At 37.3% G+C, this 19,649-nt stretch overlaps 1 protein-coding gene across 3 annotated transcripts in view; it reads right to left on the reverse strand.

Moving 5' to 3' along the window:
• SAXO6 (stabilizer of axonemal microtubules 6) overlaps positions 1–19,649 on the reverse strand; it is a 33,451-nt gene that overhangs the window by 11,711 nt on the left and 2,091 nt on the right. For 2 of the 3 annotated variants that reach the window (XM_081822031.1, XM_081822029.1), the window contains exons 3-12: positions 16,367–16,740; positions 15,139–15,273; positions 10,514–10,681; positions 8,892–8,995; positions 8,711–8,810; positions 3,618–3,647; positions 3,105–3,280; positions 1,742–2,050; positions 846–958; positions 647–756 (exon numbers count right to left, since the gene is read on the reverse strand). In XM_081822031.1, the coding sequence (XP_081678157.1) occupies positions 647–756; positions 846–958; positions 1,742–2,050; positions 3,105–3,280; positions 3,618–3,647; positions 8,711–8,810; positions 8,892–8,995; positions 10,514–10,681; positions 15,139–15,273; positions 16,367–16,740 (1,619 nt within the window). The remainder of the gene's footprint in view (positions 1–646; positions 757–845; positions 959–1,741; positions 2,051–3,104; positions 3,281–3,617; positions 3,648–8,710; positions 8,811–8,891; positions 8,996–10,513; positions 10,682–15,138; positions 15,274–16,366; positions 16,741–19,649) is intronic. The other variant, XM_081822030.1, reaches the window with a different exon arrangement.

Genomic DNA, 19,649 nt, shown 5'->3' on the forward strand with positions numbered 1-19,649 from the left:
ACTTACCACTGTCTAAAACACTATGTATTGCACCTGGTTATCCTATTTATCGTCTCTCTTCTCCACTAGAATAGAAGTTCAATAAGGGCCAGAATTTTTGCCTGCTTCTTTCACTGCTGTATCTCCAATGCTAAAACAGTGCCTGGAACATAGCTGGAATACCACTGCCACCCAGCAGATACTCAATAAGAAGTATTATTTTTCTTCTCTCGCTTCCTGTTGAGTCACTATTGACAAGATTTAAAAGTATATCAGCAGAGGGGCACCTGGGTGGCTCAGTCGGTTAAGCATCTGCCTTCGGCTCAGGTCATGAGCTCCAGGTCCTAGGATTGAGCCCCACATTGGGCTCCCTGCTCAGCGGGGAGTCTGTTTGTCCCTCTCCCTCTGCCCCCCTGCTCATGCGCTCTCTCTCTCTTTCAAATAAATAAATAAAATCTTTTAAAAAAAAGTGTATCAGCAGAAATAGAATGTTACTGTCAGAAAAAACAATTCAGTGCCTTTGCCTTACTCAAAGCAGGTTAATAGCATCATCTTCACATACGACATACAGAATTTCCTAAGATCTGAACCTATTATTCATTTGTTACATGTGACTAAAATAATCACTTCCTAAAGATGTTTTTTCTCCCAAAATATAAATATTTACCTTCCTAAAATCATTCTTTGCAGTTTCTAAGCCATCCTGAGAAGACATTCTTTTCCTCTGCTCTGGGACTGGGAGCCTCACTTTAGATGGAGACACTAAAACAGCACCACCTGGAAAAATGCAGAAGACAACAGGTCTCAAACTAAATTCTCATGTAGAAAAAGCAGGTAAAATAAGAACTACAGTGTCTGCCCATTACCAACAGCTGGAGTGGTGAGATCGTGATGAGTCCTTTGGATTCCACCAAGTTCTCTTAGCTTTGGAGTAGGAAGCCGGCCTCCTTTTCCAGAAGATACAGAAGAAGAATCTGACCTACAAGTCCAAACAAGCTACTATGAAGCATTTCCTCCAGAAAATAGGATTAAAAATATTTTGTCATTACTGTGCAATAATAAAATATACAATTTATAAGATAAGACCATTTTGTTTCTGAAAAAATAACAAATCCACATGCAGTTAAGAGTGACTGAATATTGAAAAAGAGGGAAGATCACTGCAAGTCAGCAACAATAAAGCAGAGAATTCTTCCATTAAATCAGGGCCTAAGTTTCCTATGAGGCACAAAACTCATGACGGAATGAGAAGGGATTTGGATTATGAACAAAAAGCACCATTATCAGTGGTAAAGAACCACTCCCTAAAGCAATTAACATATAAACCAACAAGAATTAGCTATCTGCAGAAACCACTTATTTTAATATTACAAAATATTATCTTTCTTTCTTGGCAAAACATTTGATATTAAAGAATATCAGCTATTTTCCTCAAGTCATAAAGAAAGCCATTCTCCCAGACACATTTACAAATCTGGCAAATCATAACCAGCGGGACATAAATGAAAATAACCCTAACTACTTCCTCCCCCAGTAGCTCACAGTATTCAACCGTTCAACTACTAATTACTGGTGACTCAAATACCTGAGTCAAACAAATTATAAATCATATTAAAAAAATGCCTGCTTTGTGACATTAAAGTAACATCTGTTCTCTATTAGTCATAAAACCAAGAGTGTAAGCCACTGTACTTAGTGACAAAACAAAAAATATTAACTGTGTGCATAATGCTTCCATATACCAACTATTTAAAACTCTCACCCTTCTTTTATCTTGTCTGCCTTAGATTTTTCATGTACTTCCAACTTCTCCAGCTCTCCCATATGAACCTGCTTGTCCTTTTCTGTTTTCTCCTCCTCCTCCTCCCTCTCCTCTCTCGGCTGTTTCTGCGTGCCTTCATTGGGGTTCTCTTCATCCCACGCCAGGCGCCTTCTAACAGGTACGGTGGGAGCATTTGACATGCCCAATTTCTCTGTGGTATTTTTCTGCGGCTGCTCTTCCAAGACAGGCCTTTTTTCTTCCAGTGTTGTAGAAGGACATTTCTGCAAAGTCTTATGGCTTGTAGGATCTCTGCATAACAAAAACAGTTTCAAACTTGAGTTTGAGATTTCTAGTTTATGCCAAATTTAGAGAGTCTGTCATTCCCTTCCAGTGTTCACAACTAGGTTTCCCACCGATATTACCTTGCCCAGATACTAAAGAAAGAAATCTAATTAAGAGTTCATTTCACAGTATAATAAACTAAAGCTACAATTTGGATTTTCTATTAAAATACTCCAAAATAAAATATATGTATCTCCTCTCACTCCTACCTTCACACATGCATGCCTGTACGATTGCTGACAACACTCGTGAGTGTGTCCTCGACTGGCATTTACACACATAAACGGGGACTCCACATGGTCTAACTTGTTCACTTACTCAATTAGGGTTTATGCACAAACTCAAGTATACTTGTGGATCAAGCAAATTGATTCAAATTTTACACTTTAGATAATCTTTTCCAGACACCCCTAAAGAATGGATTTTGTGATGAACTTTTAAAATCAGATGTCATAATTAGAACTTATAGTTCAGTTCGGCTTATATGACTTTATTAATATACCATAAGAACTAAAGACTATTTTATTTGCTACAAATCAATGTGCCATTTCTCTTAATAACGTTCACTTTAAAACCCAAAAGAGCGGAGAACTGTCCCACAGAATCAGGGCCTAAGTGTCTTATTAGCCACGGAAATCTGTTGATGAATGGTAACAGGATGTACACTAGCTTATATTCTCTAAGGTGTCATTGTTGTCGCTACCTTTTCTTCTTCTTACTTTTTAACGTTCTTTCCATCTATTGCATAATCATTCCTAGCCTACCCCAAAGAAATATTATAAAAATTACATATATATATAGTATAAAGTCCAGTCTTCCAGATTTACACTATGGATTATTTACACACAGCTTTACTTTTCACAGAGAATACACTAAAAATAATGAAATGTAATAAATGGCTGGCGTATCTCCATTTGACCAGAAGACAAATTTTGAATGGTCATGTCAATTTCCTATAAGATTCCATGATCTACCTAAGCTACAACATACTTTTGTGCCATCCACAAAGAACATAGCTCACCCAGCAAGATCTAGAGCTCTAATGTTACTACTAATGGTTCCTTCTGAGCTTGTGGTGGAGGAGACATCCCAACAGCAGTTGTTGTCAGACAGAATCTGATTCAGATGGTCCCGAGAAAAATGTGTTCCTTGAACTCGTTTCCTATAAAACTCAGCCTTCTCTCGGAGTTCTTTAACCTACGCGGGAGAGTTGAGACATTGTGTATTATTTTAAGTGCTCCTTTGCAAATATCACGACATAGCTTATCAAAGATGATGCACAAATACAGCCAGAGAACAAGGAGAAAGGCAGGCAAAAAGAGCCACAGACATTCGTCAGACTATGTGCATTTTTAAGCAGAAACTGAAACAGTCAAGCTAAAGCGCAATGCAGTTATTTTATTTCAGGCCAGCAGGCAGGAAGAAGAATTTGTAGCAGCTAAGAAAAATATTGACACCTACTTCATATTTCAAATGAAATTATACAAGTACTCTATGCATTATTACAGTTTTTAAAAACTCAAAAGCAACCAACCTCCGCATACCACATGGCATTTAGAGAAGCCTAGGAGAGGAATACAGAAACACACTTAATGACAGGTTAATGCCATAGTTGAATATTAATGGGAATCAATGAAATACCTTATTATCCTTCCTTCTAAATATATAACAAAGTTGTCAATCAATATTTTTAAATTATTTTTAGTAATATTTAATTCACAGAGGAAGATATCTTAATATTACCTTGAACACCAGCCACATTCTTGCATGGCTGGAGTGCTATCAACAACAGGTAACCTAATTATTTTTCCTACTTGCCCACCTCTGGAAGAGTAGTGAGAGTAGGACATGCCAGAAACCCTATCCTGGCTTTATTTCCTGGCTTCCACAACAGCTCTACTACCGTACAAGCCCCCAGTGAGAGAATCATGAGGCTTCCTTCTCCAACTTCCTCAAGGTTCCCTTGGCATCAGCAAAACCTCAACTTTTAAAAAATGTATTAAATAAAAATTGTGATATATTCAGCAAAGTGACAATACAAAATAATATTCTGATGAATTATAAGGTAATCTGAATTCCCTAATATGCAAATAACATCTTTTCATACGGAAAGGAGCCTTTTATACTCTTTGAAACCCTTTCATTTTATACACCATACTGCCACCTGCTGGCTTCCCTAAATTCAATTCCACCTTGTAAAAAAATTAAGTTGCGGCTTAAAATTGTTTAAAATCATCTTTATTTATTCTTCAAAAACTCAATTTTTCCTATCATAAAGATGGGATAATAACATTAAAAGGATATGCAGATACTGTCTGCTAAAATTGTCTTTCACTTACAGGCAAAAAAGCAAATAATGAAACTTGGCATTGCAAAAGCAACTAGAGAAACACATCCTCAGTTCCTTAAGGAGACACTCCTGAATGCAAAGGGATGAAAGTCTTACATCTGTAGGGAATTAGCCAAAGCAAAGGACAACATCTGTCATGGTGGCATAAGAAACCATATAATCCTAGCAGGGTCCTACTGTTCTAATGAACCAAACCTGAAACATTCCTGAAGGATAATTCAAGATATTTTCTTCACTGCCAAGAAAAATTGAGCCATGTTCATCTAACATTTCTGTTCATTCCTAAAATTTAAATTCCTAGTAGTGGTTTTTGCATTTAACAGGTGGAACTGAGACATACAGTTTGAATCTGTTGAAATACCAACCAGGGTGTTTTGCTGTTTTTGTTTTAAGTAGGCTCCATATGCAATGTGGGACTTGAACTCAGGACTCCAAGATCAAGAGTCGCATGCTCTACCAGCAGAGCCAGCCAGGCGCCCCCTCACCAGGGCATTGTGAATGCAGAGGCCTTGTTATAAAGTGCCTTGATATAATCCAGAGTTTATTTCTATTAAATCCCCTCGTGTTTCAAATGTCTCACAGCTACTCCATCACCTACATGGTCAAATCTTCAAGCTCTAGCACAGCCTCCTCCTCCGTTCTCATCTCTCTTCATGCATATCCCCGTTAGTACTTATTTCATTCTACTGGAATTAATGGCTCTCATCATTCTCCGCCATTAACCTGTGAACTCCACAATGTGAAGGAAAATGCAGCACATCCTCAGTGTCCTGAGTGTGGACTAAGTGCTAGGCCTGAGCTGGATGTCTGGGAGCCAGAGATAAGCAAGAAAGTCCCCACAGCACTCAATGTGCTCATAGTCCGATAGAGGAGGCAGACCTCCTCCTCTATGACAAATTATCATCATAATACTGGATGGTCTATGCTGCAATAAACAAAGGAGATATAAATTGAAGGAGTGGTTCAAAAGGGGGTTCATCAGCCCTGCACTGTATTGGGGGGGCAGGGAAGAGCAGCAGAGAAGGCTGTATTCCATCCAGGTGGGAGGACCTACTGTCTGATGAATGAGAAGATGGGTAAATATCCCTCCATGTGCCAGTGATCTGGTTTTATTTGTCAACAATATTTTTTTTCAAAAAGGAGATCCTAGGGAAATTCTGTAAAACTTTATTCAGTTCTATTTGTTAATGACATTCAAATCTCAATGTTTTAAATTTATCACAATCTTTATTAATAATCTTAGTGCTAATGTAACAGTGGCTTACAAATACCTAGTTTTAGATTTCTATGATCCTAAACTAGGATGGAAAAATAGAAAGTTGATATTTCCTAAAGCAAGTTGTTCTACTAGAAAAAGAAAAAAACCTAATGGTATGAACTCAATATCAAGAACGATCCCTACAACCAACAAGCAGAGCCACTAAAAAGGATATGAACTCAATTAAACTCAATTAAAACAATACACACATCCCTTTCCAAGTCAAGTAACACCATCAGATTACAGGATATAAATGTAAGAAGTAAAATGTTTTCATTGCTGAATTTCTTTTCCCAAAATAAGAATTCAACTAAGTTATTTAAAAATTTATATACAGGAAATTCAAATTTTAAAAACTGAAAGATTAAAAAATAAAATTTTTCCCCCCAAAAGTCATCCCCATCAAAATGAGTCACCTTATGCCTAGCCATCCTTACAATGTCTGTCAAATTACAGCATGTCTCTCAAATGTGGAACTTTATCTTGAAATAAGGTCCTATTTGTGGAAGACACGTTAGGAAAAAGTATCTCAATTAATGTAGTTTGGATGATTAGAAGATTACCTAACAATCAAGAAAAAAGAAATTTAACACAGGTTCAGCAGTTATTCTAAGGATGAAACCGGACAATCACAACTGCTGGTTATTATTAAAAACAACCCTTTAAGTGGGCATCTTAAAAAGCAGTAGTGCCAGTGGTTATATGATGGACATAACACATATACAGCCACTGGGCAAATAAAACCAACCACTGTGATGTTATATGAACTGACAGTTGGGTCTTAGGATAAAATACCCAGGCACTAGACTATAAATAGATTCAAAAAGTTTAATATTTCAAACAACATAGGAGAAAATGAGTATGACATATGGACCAGAAACTATAACAGGACTCAAAAAGCTAATATTCTAATGATGATAAAGTCACTGATGTCCAAGTGCATTTGAAGAGTGTGAATAATATTCCTTCATGAAACATTAGGAGAGGGAAAATGAGCGAGTACCTTATATTTGGATACCTCATAAGCAGCCACATAAGTAAATGTCTTCAAGTTAAAAATAAAATCTAAGATTTAAGTAAAATACGGCCCATATTAAATATCTATGACCTGGTCAACTGAAACAGCTATCACCATCAGTGATATAATTTAGCTAAAACTTCTTATTCTTTTCTAGTTCCAACTCACTTTTTGAATTATTTTGCCCACAGAGGTTAAGGCAAACAATCGCACTAATTTAAACACTAACCACCACCATTAGCAATGAGTTTTTTTGAAAAGCCTAAAAAAGTCATGTTACCAAGATGTTATAATAGGAAACCTTGAAAAGACAGGTCTTAAATTAACATCAACAGAAATGTTTTCTTCCATCAGGGCAGGATAAGGACTATCACCTTATCATGACTCCAGACAAAACAATCCTCTAGTCCATTAAATTTTTAGATCTGACGCCTAAATACCAGCTCATCTTAAAGATGTCTCAGAGACTAAGAGATAATCTTTCCACAACAAGGAGCCTCTCATGAGTTCAACCTAGTGAAGCCCCTAAATATAACAGGCCAGTGGCTAACACCTATTAACTGGCCACACTAGCCGTCTATTGCCACGCTCTGGACCCTGCCTCCGCCCCCGGCCTTTCCTCATTCCCCTTGAGACTGCTCAGAGCTCCTTGCCAAGGTCTGGCATGGCCATAAACTGCTCAGGAGTTTCACTGACGCAATTCCTTTGCTTCATCAGGCTTGCTCCCGATGCTCTTATTTTTAACTTTATTTCAGCAGGGTGAATACATGAATTTTGCCTCCAACAATATTTGGGACAGCTTCAAGATTTGCCTTTTACTGTGCCTGTATTGCTGCTGAGCCACGCTCACGTAGGGCAGGAGAGAGCACGAGGGGCAGCCACAGTGGAAGGAATCAAGTAATGTCCTGAAACAACACGCAGAACACAGGACTCTCCCCAGGACATTGGCCCGGGGGCTGCCCATGCCAAGAGCCAGCCGCTCAAAGTGCCAAAGCCTTCCTCCAGAGGCTCATGGCATGCAACTGTTAGCCATGGCTTGAAGTACAGAGCTATATAAAAGATTCATTCCCCATCCAAATGATCTCTCCACAATGATGGGGGGGGGGTGTTGACTAAAGTCTAAATTGTTTACTTTTGCTTATTCACACAGAAAAGGCAGGAAACCATCAAGATGGGGTTTAAAAGATGGTAACTGCACAACAACCAGAAACTCCACTGTTTTTGACTGTAAGAAGCTTCCCAATTCTAGATGACCCTTTCCCTCAAATCTTTCTTTAGGATCCTCAGAATTTCTCCCATATGTCGGGGTATCCCAACACTAGAACTCAAACCTCTATCAGCACAGACCACTCCTCCCTTATGCTTACAGTCACAATACACACCGCCAGCAGATGCCACTGTCAGACAAACTAATCTTGAAAATTAATCTTCAGTTGAGACACTGGAGGTCTGGATATTATTAAGAAAACTACAACGCTTTAATTCTATAAGCTGAGTTGTATTAACACAATGAAATATTGGATTGTAAAAAGCCTTTTTAACTTAAAAGACTTTAATCATAAAAATCTCTAGTTGAAAAAGGAGCTATTTGATATAAAAAAAGTAAACATACTGATAAATTATATCCTAACATATAACTTTAAGTTCCTGATACTTTCAGTGCTACTATTGTATCACACATCTTTAAACTGTATTCTCTATTACTAAATGAAACTCACTGTGAAATTAAACTGAGATACAGGCTCAAAGAAAATGTGGGCTTGGGCACCTGGGTGGCTCAGTTGGTTAGGCGACTGCCTTCGGCTCGGGTCATGATCCTGGAGTCCCGGGATCGAGTCCCGCATCGGGCTCCCTGCTCAGCGGGGAGTCTGCTTCTCCCTCTGACCCTACCCCTCTCAAGCTCTCTCTCTCTCTCATTCTCTCTCTCAAATAAATAAATAAAATCTTTGGGGAAAAAAAAAAAAAAGAAAATGTGGGCTTACTGAGCTTATGTATACTCACCTGATCCGGTATGTTTTCCTTCACACGGGTCCAAGCCCCGGCTTTATATAAATACTGGGCTGGGCTCAGAAATTTTGCCCTATATTCAGAATTCACCTTCCTAACAGAAATGAAATGAGAGTAAATATTTCACCATGTTGAACATCTAAATACCATGATATTTTTCCTCTAAAATACGTACCCAAGCCTTTGATGTCTCCAAGTCGTAAGCTTCTTTTTAGGCTGGTTTGACTCTTTTGATTCCATCTCTGCTTCTAATTTTAAAGGGTCATCTGTTTTATTATACTAAAATGGAAATAATTTAAACATTTTATGCTTAAAATATGTCATACATTAAAGTGAAAACATAAATGTTATAAACTATAATTGGATATCATATTACAATTCTGTTTATGGAAGTAAGTTTTAACTACAAAAGATAACCTAGAATTCACAAGCAATCAACAAGCAAGTTTTGAAACTAGTATACCTGGCTGGTTTTTTGAAGTATAACTCAGGACTGGGTTCACTTTATAACAAAGAAATTTTATATCCTTAGCTAGGAAAAAAAACTTTTAATTAACAAATAAACATGTAAATAAATAAACTTGACATTACTACCTACTGAACAGTGTTTTTACATTTGCCTTTGATATTCTAAATTTACATTTAATTGTGTTACAGTAATTAAGTAGGTTCCACGCCCAGTGTGGAACCCAATGGGTCTTGAACTCATGACCCTGAGATCAAGACCTGAGCTGAGATCAAGAGTCAGACGCTTAACCAACTGAGCCACCCAGGTGCCCTTGGTGTTACAGTAATACATATAAGGTTCCACTGAGTATGTTACCAACCACATTGCTTTACTGAATAACTTAACCCTTTTTTTCTGCCTAATATCACAGATCCAAAAATATGTATATATGTGTGTACAGAAATAAATATACAGATGCCAATTTACTTTTAGTCATATAATTTCTATTTTTAGAACCCATAAAGTATTAGCAATAACATTCCAGAAAATTTGAAAATAGGACTTATACTCCACTTACCTATAATTTACAATAATTTTAACCTGACACTGTAACTTAAATAAGGTGTAGTTTCAGAGGCAGCTACCTGTACGTGCTAAGGTAAATCACATAATTTAGACTAGCTATAATTTGGCATGCTGAAGCTTTGGTTTTAAAATGCATGTATGTATATTTTAAATAAAGAAAGAGATAACATAATATAACATAACATAAAAAAGGGGTGCCTGGGTGGCTCAGTCGGTTAAGCATCAGACTCAATCTTGGCTCAGGTCTTGATCTCAGGGTCCTGAGTTCAAGCCCTAAGTTGGGCTCCACCTTGGGCGTGAAGCCTACTTATAAATAAACAAACAAACAAACATACATATATGAATGTATGCGTGTTTGCGTTTGACTTCCATTATTTAATTTAAAGTATATATTTCTATCTCTACTGTTAGCCCTATAACTCACATTACTGTAAGGCCAATCATTTGCTATTAGATATCACAGATTTAACTGCTGTATTGCCAAGCACTTGCCACAGTATTATATTTATTTAGTTACATCTCTGTCTCCCCACTAGCCCAAGAGCTGTGTGGGGCTTAGTGTGGTTATCATTGTATTCTCAGTACCTACCTAGTGCCTGGCTCCCACTAAGTGCTTAATGAATATGTGACATTTAATGAACAAACAAAGGAATTAATAAACTAGCTAAAACCAAAAATCTCAGGTAGTGTTTGGTAAAAGAAAATGTGTAGAGTCTAAAATCCTAAGTTTTTTATTTTGTTTAAAGTTAAAAGTTGATGAATACCTTCTTTTCAGGAGATACTGCTTCAAAATTTCCGTTCTCTTTCAAATCATTTCTTAATTTTGGTTCTTTCACTGGAGATAAACCCTTGAAATTTCTTCTGTATTCAGTTTCATGGATGATTGAGTTACCTTTGAATTGTGGAACAAATTTGCTTTTATTGTGGAAAACCTTAAAACAAAAATTACTTTAGTTTAGTATTTTTGTTGGTTAAATATACAAAAATTAGTTTTTCAAATGCTTTAAGAATTTCACATATAAAGTTGAATTATAGGATAACAAAAAAGTGAAATTATGACTGTTTATAATTTCATTTCATATATCGAATTAACATCCAAACGACAACAAAAGCAAAGACAAAATGGACTGCATCAAACTAAAAAGCTTCCATACAGCAAAAAAACAATCAACAAAGAGGCAACCTATGGAATGGGAGAAAATATCTGCAAACACTACATCTGATAGGTTAATATTCAAAATATATAAGGAACTCAAGCAATTCGATAGCAAGAAAACCACTTGATTTTAAAAATGCACAAGGGAGGGGCCCCTGGGTAGCTCAGTCGGGTTAAGCATCTGACTCTTGGTTTCAGCTCAGGGTCCTGAGATTGAGCCCCGCATGGGGCTCCAATTCAACAGGGAGTCTGCTCAAGGATTCTCTCTCTCCCTCTCCCTCTGTCCTTCCCCCCACCTTGTTTGCTCTCTCTCTCTGAAATGAGTAAAATCTTAAAAATTTTTTTAAAAATAAATAAAAATAAAAATGGGCAAAGGGACATAAAAACAGACATATACATCAATGGAACAGAATAGAAAAACCCCAAAATAATCTTATGAATATATAGTCAATTAATTTACAACAAAGGAGCCAAAAATACACAATTGGGAAAGTATAATCACTTCAATAAATGGTGCTGGGAAAACTGGACAGTCACATGAAAAAGAATGAAACTGGACCCTGTCAACCCAAAATAGATCAAAGATGTGAACATAAGGACTGAAACTATAAAACCCCTAGAAGAAAACCTAGGCAGTAAGCTCCCTGACACTGGTGTTGGCAATGATTTTTTGGATTTGACACCAAAAGCAAAGGCAACAAAAGCAAAAATAAACAAGTGGGACTACATCAAACTTAAAAGCTTTTGTACAGCAAAAGAAAGCACCAACAAAGCGAAAAGGCAATATGGAATGGGAGAAAATATTTGCAAATCATATATCTGGTAAGGGGTTAATATCCAAAATAATAAAGAACTCCTACAACTCAGTAGAAAAGCAAACAAGCTGATTAAAAAATAGAGGAATTGAACAGACATTTTTCCAAAGAAGACATATAGATGACCAAAAGGTATATGAAAAGGTACTCAACATCACTAATCATCAGGGAAATGTAAATCAAAACCACAACAAGATATCACCTCACACCTGTTCGAAGAGCTATTATCAAAAATACAAAAGATAATGAGCATTGGCAAGGATGTGGACAAAAGGGAACCCTTGTACACTGTTGGCAGGAATGTAAATTAGTACAGTCATTATGAAAAACAATATGGAAGTTCCTCAAAAAATTAAAAATAGAACTACCATACAATCCAACAATTCCACTTCTGGGTACATTTCCAAAGGAAATGAAATCAGTATCTCAAAAGAGATATCTGCATTCCCATGTTCATTGCAGCATTATTCACAATAGTCAAGATGTGGAATCAACTTAAGTGTCCACCAATAGATGAATGGAGAAAGAAAATGATACATACAATTAGAGGAATATCATTTGGCCTTAAAAAAGAAGGAAACACTGTCATTTGCAACAAAATGGATGAACCTGGAGAACATACACTAAGTAAAATAAGCCAGGCACAGAAAGACAAATACAGCAGAACTCACTTATATTGGAATCTAAGTTAAGTAGAACTCAGACACAGAAAGCAGCGTGGTGGTTACCAGGATCTAGGGGGTGGGAGAAATGGGGAGATGCTTGTCAAAGGGTACAAAGCTCCAGTCTGCAGAAAAAGTAAGCTCTGGAGATCCAAGGTACAACACAGTGACTACAGTTACTACTACTATATTATATACTGGAAATTTGCTAAGAGGGTAGATCTTAAGACACATACACACACACATCCAAAAAGGTAACTATGTGATAAATGTGTTAATTAGCATGACTGTGGTATTTTACAATGTATATGCATATCAAAACATTACATGTATACTGTAAATATATCATTTTTAGTTATCAATTATACCTCAATAAAGCTGGGGAAAAAATTCAAAGATCAACTTTCTACACTCATTACTATGTTTTGAATAATAATTACTATAATAAAAATAATGCTTAAGCCCCCCCCAAAAAAATGACCCATATCTTTTCTCCCCAAAGTTTCCTACCTCTCCCTTCCATCAGTATGGTAATGGGATATGTAAAATAGGCATATTTTAATGATATGAACATAGACATTCACTTTATAAGGCAATTCTGTTGTCAGCTCTAAAGGTTTTTTTCCTTCCTTGAAATGAATTTTTTTTCTTCCTCCAAAAAGAGAAGATTAACATTTTGAATGTCTGATGTGTTCATTTGTTCTGTTTTTCTCCTTTGCTTGCCTATCTTTAGCTTAATGCAAGGGGAAAAAATCAGGTAATTATTATGTTTTTATTTTTATTTATTTTTTATTTTTTTAAGATTGTATTTATTTACTTGTCAGAGAGACAGAGAGAGAGAGTGAGTGAGGGAGCAAGCAAGGAGAGTGGCAGGCAGAGGGAGAAGCAGGTTTCTCTGAGCAAGGAGCCCGATGCAGGACTCAACCCCAGGACTCTGGGATCACGACCTGAGCTAAAGGCAGACACCCAACTGACTAAGCCACCCAGGCATCCCTATGTTTTTATTTTTAAATGTTTCTTCTTATCTTTAGTATTTTATAATATGGTTTCTATTTTATGGTATATTACCACTGTCTAAAAAGAAAGAAAAAGGAAAAGATATGGAGCACAAATTAGCTATATTACTGCTTTACAATGCTGACTAGTGCATCTTCATACAGATCAAATTCCAAACAGAGTATCTTTTTCCTGAGTATAACCTCAAGGACTTTTCTGCCAAAAATTGTTCAGACTCCTTTACATATTAATACAAGACATCCTTTCAGAAAACAGGTGTTTGATAAAATAGAACTGAATAGCTTTAGAGGTTCCCTATCAACAAGCATTGAAAGTTTCCATCACATGGCTCTTCAATCCACAGACCCTGAAATTGATATGCTTTGAATTAACAAAGAGCATTTGCTTCCCCCCAAAATTATTTGAAACCTTCACTGATGAAAGCAATAAAACTACTAGTGAAGGTATCACCAGCAATTTATTTTATACTATATTTTGGGGCCTATAAAAAGAGCATTTCTACACAATGTTTCCACTGAAATACGTAAAAGCGGTCAGTGGGGCTTTGATTTGAATCAGCTTTAAAGGTTGAAAGGTGAAATGCTCTACAAAAACTGAACAATTATAATTTTCAGGCAGTAAGTAATTTTGTAGGTACACTTACTATTCAAGGACACTTGTGAGCCAGCAAAAGAAGTACTGTTCCTATTGACTAGATTCACAAAGAGTACAAACATCACCTTATGCTATTTTATATGTTCCTAAAATGTTATACAAATTTCAGTTTTTTACAAAACTGAGTAACAAGTAAGGAAGCCCAAAGCCGCCACAATTTATAGGATCACGGGTATTATTATCTTAGTGTAAGATGACTAATATTATTGTCTTGTTGAATCTACCCTCTCAGTCCTCAGGGGTATATAGGTTACAAGTGAATGTTGACATAGAAGAGAAAATGAATGTGAGGGTGTATGAAGGGGAATGTTTGTTTATAAAGAAAAATGCCAAGATCGTGAGAAAGAAAAGTCTAAGCTATCATGGGCCTCTGCAGATATTCTAAATGAGGTATTTCCTTACCTGGGCCTAGAAGTATGGTTAAGAACAAAAATGAGAGTTAAGAGCCTAAGAACTGTCTAGATGATGATGGTAGTAAAACAACAGAGTATTTATTAGTAATGGTTGTCCGGTACCAAAAACTGTGTACAGGTACACTGAAATCTAGTATCACATTTAGTTATCATAGCTTCTGAATTTTATAAATATAGTTAAACTGACAATTCCTATTACTGCTCATTTGATATAAAAACAAGCTTATGTATCTTGTGCTACTTTTAACGTATTTTGTATTTATTAAAATATTCAAAGCAGTTATGCCTTTCTTGCAAGACAGAAAACATGCAACGTATTAGTCAATGAACACAATGTTATAGATTAAAACCAATTTAATAATTTTTTTATTAAATAAAAAAAACTCAGCATGCAGAAACTTACCAGGCATCAAGTTTCATTACCCTGTCTCATATTTAGTGTATGTCATGGATCTGGCAACAATGATCATCAGTAGCCTAGGACAGTATCACATTACTACTATAAATCAGAAGTAATAGAATGATTTTAGCAAAAATCTCATTTTTACTTTTCTAGAACCTACCTCCAGGCCTACTTAAGTACCTAATTTCTTTTAGCTCTTAGTTCTGTGTAAATCTGCATCACTAGATCAGACGATAGTACTTAAAAATGTATTACATCCATTAAACTACCTGATTGGCTGCAAAAACTGGAGCAGTTTCTTTAGGGGTCTTCCAAACAAACTGCCTTTGATATTCAGAATTCCTCAAGACATCACGTGAAGGAACAACGGTCAATCCTGCTCTCTTCCGAAGAACTCTATCCAACTGTTAGGGAAAGAAAAATCCCACCCAGAGTCATTAAAAGTTTCTATTCAAACTTCTTGTACTTCGGTAAAAAAAACAACAAAAACAAGAACAACAAAAAAAATACATGTAACATGAAATCCACCCTCTTAACAAATTTTTAAGTATACAGTATTGTTATCTACATGCACATTGTAGTACAGCAAACTTTTTTCAATTGGTGATAATCTCCCTTTTAAACTGTCCAACCATTTAAAATTTCTTTCTTAATACTGTCAAGGAATTTTATTTCTTCATTTCTGTGTATTCCAGAAAAAGAGAGCATCTTTCAGTCCCTTCCTACCAATTACTCATAATTAGATCTATTACCAAGAAACAGCAGCACCTCACCTTATCCACACATTGCTTCTGGGACACCCTTCCCCTGCCCACCACTTACATATCACCTTCCTTGATTCTACCGTGCCCCCTTGGTTTTCGCAACAAGCCACGGATTCTTCACTTCTGAATGCCTCTCCGTGGTTCTGGTGGACAAGAAATGCAGAAGCAGTGGACTGAAGAAAAACATGCGAGGCAGAGAGATGTCTGCACAGGTCCCTGCAGCCTAAGCTTATGTGCTTGCAGGGACCTTCCACTGGCCAGGTGTGACATAAGAGAGCAGAACTCCAAGATCTTTGAGATCCAGCCAGAACTGCCTTGCCTTTTGCATTTTGTCAATTGTGATTCTGTTTGTTGACACAATAAGAAATTGAAAAGGGCCTAGGTAGAAGTCAGCTCACCAGCCCTGCCAGAGGTAATGGCCTACTACTCTCCCTCTCTGTCTCAATTTGATCTCTCCCTTAGGACTGTGGTGCTGATACAAGATGAATAAAATCCAGAGGCAGGCTGTCCATCCAATGAAGAGATATCTTAGTATAACCAGTACAAAATGGCAACTCTTAAGAATAGAATTCCCAATAACTAAAGTCAACAGTCTCCTAACTATTCTATAAGACATTAGATAAGAAAACAACAATGGAAAATTTTTAGGCACAAAATGTAGTATTACTGAAATGATGATGAAATTTACAAAGAATGCTATGCTTTCCAAAAGAAATACAGTGAATATACCTACCCCGTTATCTACATTTTCTGAATGCAGCTTGGTAGAATGCTGCAGGTCCTCATTTTCATTAACTGGTATATGGTTTGCTATTATATCCGCATCATTTTCCACAATATCTGAAGCCCCTTCAGCTCTGGAGTCTGTAGAGTGAGATCTGGTTCTTTTGGGAACCCTGGAGGCTTCTAGTGCAAGAACATTTTCTTGGTTAACATCATCTTTTTGTTCTGCCTCCTGTGATTCTGTTATTTCTGGGGCTTCAGGTTTTGGGGATACAACCACATCGTTCTCTGAGATCGCTCCATTCCACTCAAGAGATTTTGAAATCTGTGCGTCATGATAAGGGACTCTTCTTTTTGAAATAAAACTTGGCTCTCTTGTGATTCCTACAAAATATAGTGTAAAAAAATTGCAGCTACTGAAGTATAAGGTTACAAAGACAATTTTTCATAACATTTATGAGAGAAAAAATGGAATTGAAAATTCAGGTGAGATACAATGTCCTTCAAGTTGCAGGATACAAAAAAAAATAGGTATAGTTTGTCAACATAAAATCTTTAACTTTGCTTTTAAAAAAAAGTACTGAAAGTTTGACATGGAAAAAATTAAAAATTGGGATCACAGTGTTCGAGTCATCCTAACATAAGTCACCAGAATCGCAACGTGACAGGCCTGCCAAGCGACGCAGGACATGTTGCCTCCGTTTCAATTACTTTCCTGTGCTACTTAACAGAACAATGGGCCCTAGTATTGTCAAAATTTGGAACTTTTCACAAAGCTTCTCTTATGCACAGTAGACCAAGAAGAGAAGGGATGAGATGTCATTATGCTGGATCTTGGTTCTACATTTGCCTTGATTTCCTGAGAATTAAAGAGAATGAACCCTTTTAACAGAAGCTAAGATACTAGTTCTCTATATTTCTGTCTGGCAAGCAAATGTCCAAAAAACTTAACCTTCTACCCAAGTAAGAGGAGCTCTTTGGAATGACAGCCACCGAGATACTGTCCTAGTTTGGGGCCATTCTTTAAATAGAAGGCTATGCAGGGTGGGGAAGAAAGAATAAGACTAGAGGGAAGGAGAGGGAAGGTGAACCAAAAATCTGGCATGACATAAAACCCACAGTTCTTTAGCCTCTGTGACAGATGTTTTGGCCATTGAACCCAGGGTCCCCACTCTTACAACACTTCCCTAGTCTAGTGGCCTTCAAACTGGGTGCATGCATGTGTCTGGAGGCAAATGGAGACATTCTGGGGGATAAGCAGAAATGGGCCACTTAAGGAATCATTTTGCAGATCCTAACTCTATATGCACTGTTTCCCAACATTGGTCTGCCTGAGAGCTGCACCTGCCATCTTCAGTCTTCATTCCCATCCCCCCCTTTCCCACTTCGCAAAAGACACACCTCTCAGCCAGCCCCAAGGAACAAAAAATTCTCCTAGGTGTGGAGGATAAACAAAGAGACAATTTAAGGAAGTGTAACTACTGAGAATATCTGACAGCAAAGCAAAGAAGGCAGAGACTACAAATAACAAAGAAACAGTGCCTTATTTCATCCAGGTCCACACCTTTCCCACCTACCTATCTTAGAATTAAAATTCAGGAGTAAGGGTTGTCACGTGAAACAAATAGATATTAACATATGTTAACACATTTATAGGAATTGAAAAACAAAGTTAGACTTTTTTCTCAAAGGAAATAATTCTTTTTTTTTAAAGATTTTATTTATTTATTTGGGAGAGAGAGTGAGAGAGAGCATGAGAGGGGAGAGGGTCAGAAGGAGAAGCAGACTCCCCACTGAGCAGGGAGCCCGAGGAGGGGCTCGATCCCAGGACTCCAGGATCATGATCTTAGCTGAAGGCAGTCGCTTAACCAACTGAGCCACTCAAGCGCCCCTCAAAGAAAAGAATTCTAATTTGCCTGATTAGTTTGCCAATGAGGACTGACTTTACCAATTATATGATGAACATTTACCAAAAATTGAATGAGCTACACTGGCAGCTCCAAAGTTTTAACAAAACATATGTAAAACATATGCACAATATTCAATATGCCAGAAATCATATCCTTTGAAACTATTTGTTACACTTATGATTAAAAACATTAAAAATCTACTTAAAAATATGAAAGGATATAAAGACTTTCTAAACTCTCTTAAGGGATATGAACGCAAAAAAGTTTGAAGACCATTGCCCTAGACTTCCCTCTGCTTTAACACAGAGAGAGGCTTCTGGTAGAATAGCAAAATGAAAGCGGGGGCACCTGGGTGGCTCAGTCGTTAAGCGTCTGCCTTCGGCTCAGGTCATGATCCTAGGGTCCTGGGATCGAGCCCCGCATCAGGCTCCCTGCTCAGCGGGAAGCCTGCTTCTCCCTCTCCCGCTATCCCTGCTTGTGTTCCCTCTCTCGCTGTGTCTCTCTCTGTCATACAAATAAATAAAATCTTAAAAATATATAAAAAAAAAAAAAATGAAAGGGGAAGATTCTCAAATGGTCTGCCCTTCTCTTGCAGCATCAGCAAAAATACACTAAGGGGAAAAAATACACTACATTAACAGAACGTCCAGCCGATCCTAGGTAAAACTGTTGTTATTCCTTGCTGGTCTCCCACCTCCCTTTCTGAACATCCTGGAGTTCTCACCCTGCCTTTCCCCTTTACTTAATATTCCCCATTAACATACCTCCCCTAGACCGTTCCTGCCTTCATAATGTACCATACTCCAAATTTGCTGATCTAAGCTAAAATGTTATGGGGGCAACAATCTGGTTAACCAATTCCCCAGTGTCATAATAGGCCATCAGTGGGATATCTACACTTTAAGATTTACTTTGGATTACTCTAATGGAGCCTCAAATTTGTAGAATTTTGAGTCATTTGGAGGATTCTGAGCACCACCTTGTCCAAGAAGCAGGGACATCCAGTGTTTGAAGTCAGGCTCTGGGTAAAGGATCCTGATGCTTCAGAGGAACCCAGAGCCACCCACTCTAGCCCACTCTTCTTTTTGTTCTCCAAATCTAATCCTGGAAACACTCTTCTCATTTTACTAATTTCCTAGGCTTAGGAAAATGATGATTATTTCCCATTATGTCTTTTTTTCTCCTGGTTTCAAATATCTAATATTTGGGGGACATATATATATCACACTTCAAGCACTCTCAGATATGGGGCCCCAAGCTCTCATCTGTATATATGCATCTGGCCCTTAACAGGCAATATCTCATTTAATCCCTCCCAGCAATCTTGTGCAATGGGCTTCCTAAACCCCACTTGGCAAAACAGGCCAAATTTGCCCAAGGTCA

This window comes from Leptonychotes weddellii, chromosome 5, assembly GCF_054177405.1.
Source record: "Leptonychotes weddellii isolate Sample4059 chromosome 5, ASM5417740v2, whole genome shotgun sequence".
In the NCBI taxonomy this organism is placed as follows: Eukaryota; Metazoa; Chordata; class Mammalia; order Carnivora; family Phocidae; genus Leptonychotes; species Leptonychotes weddellii.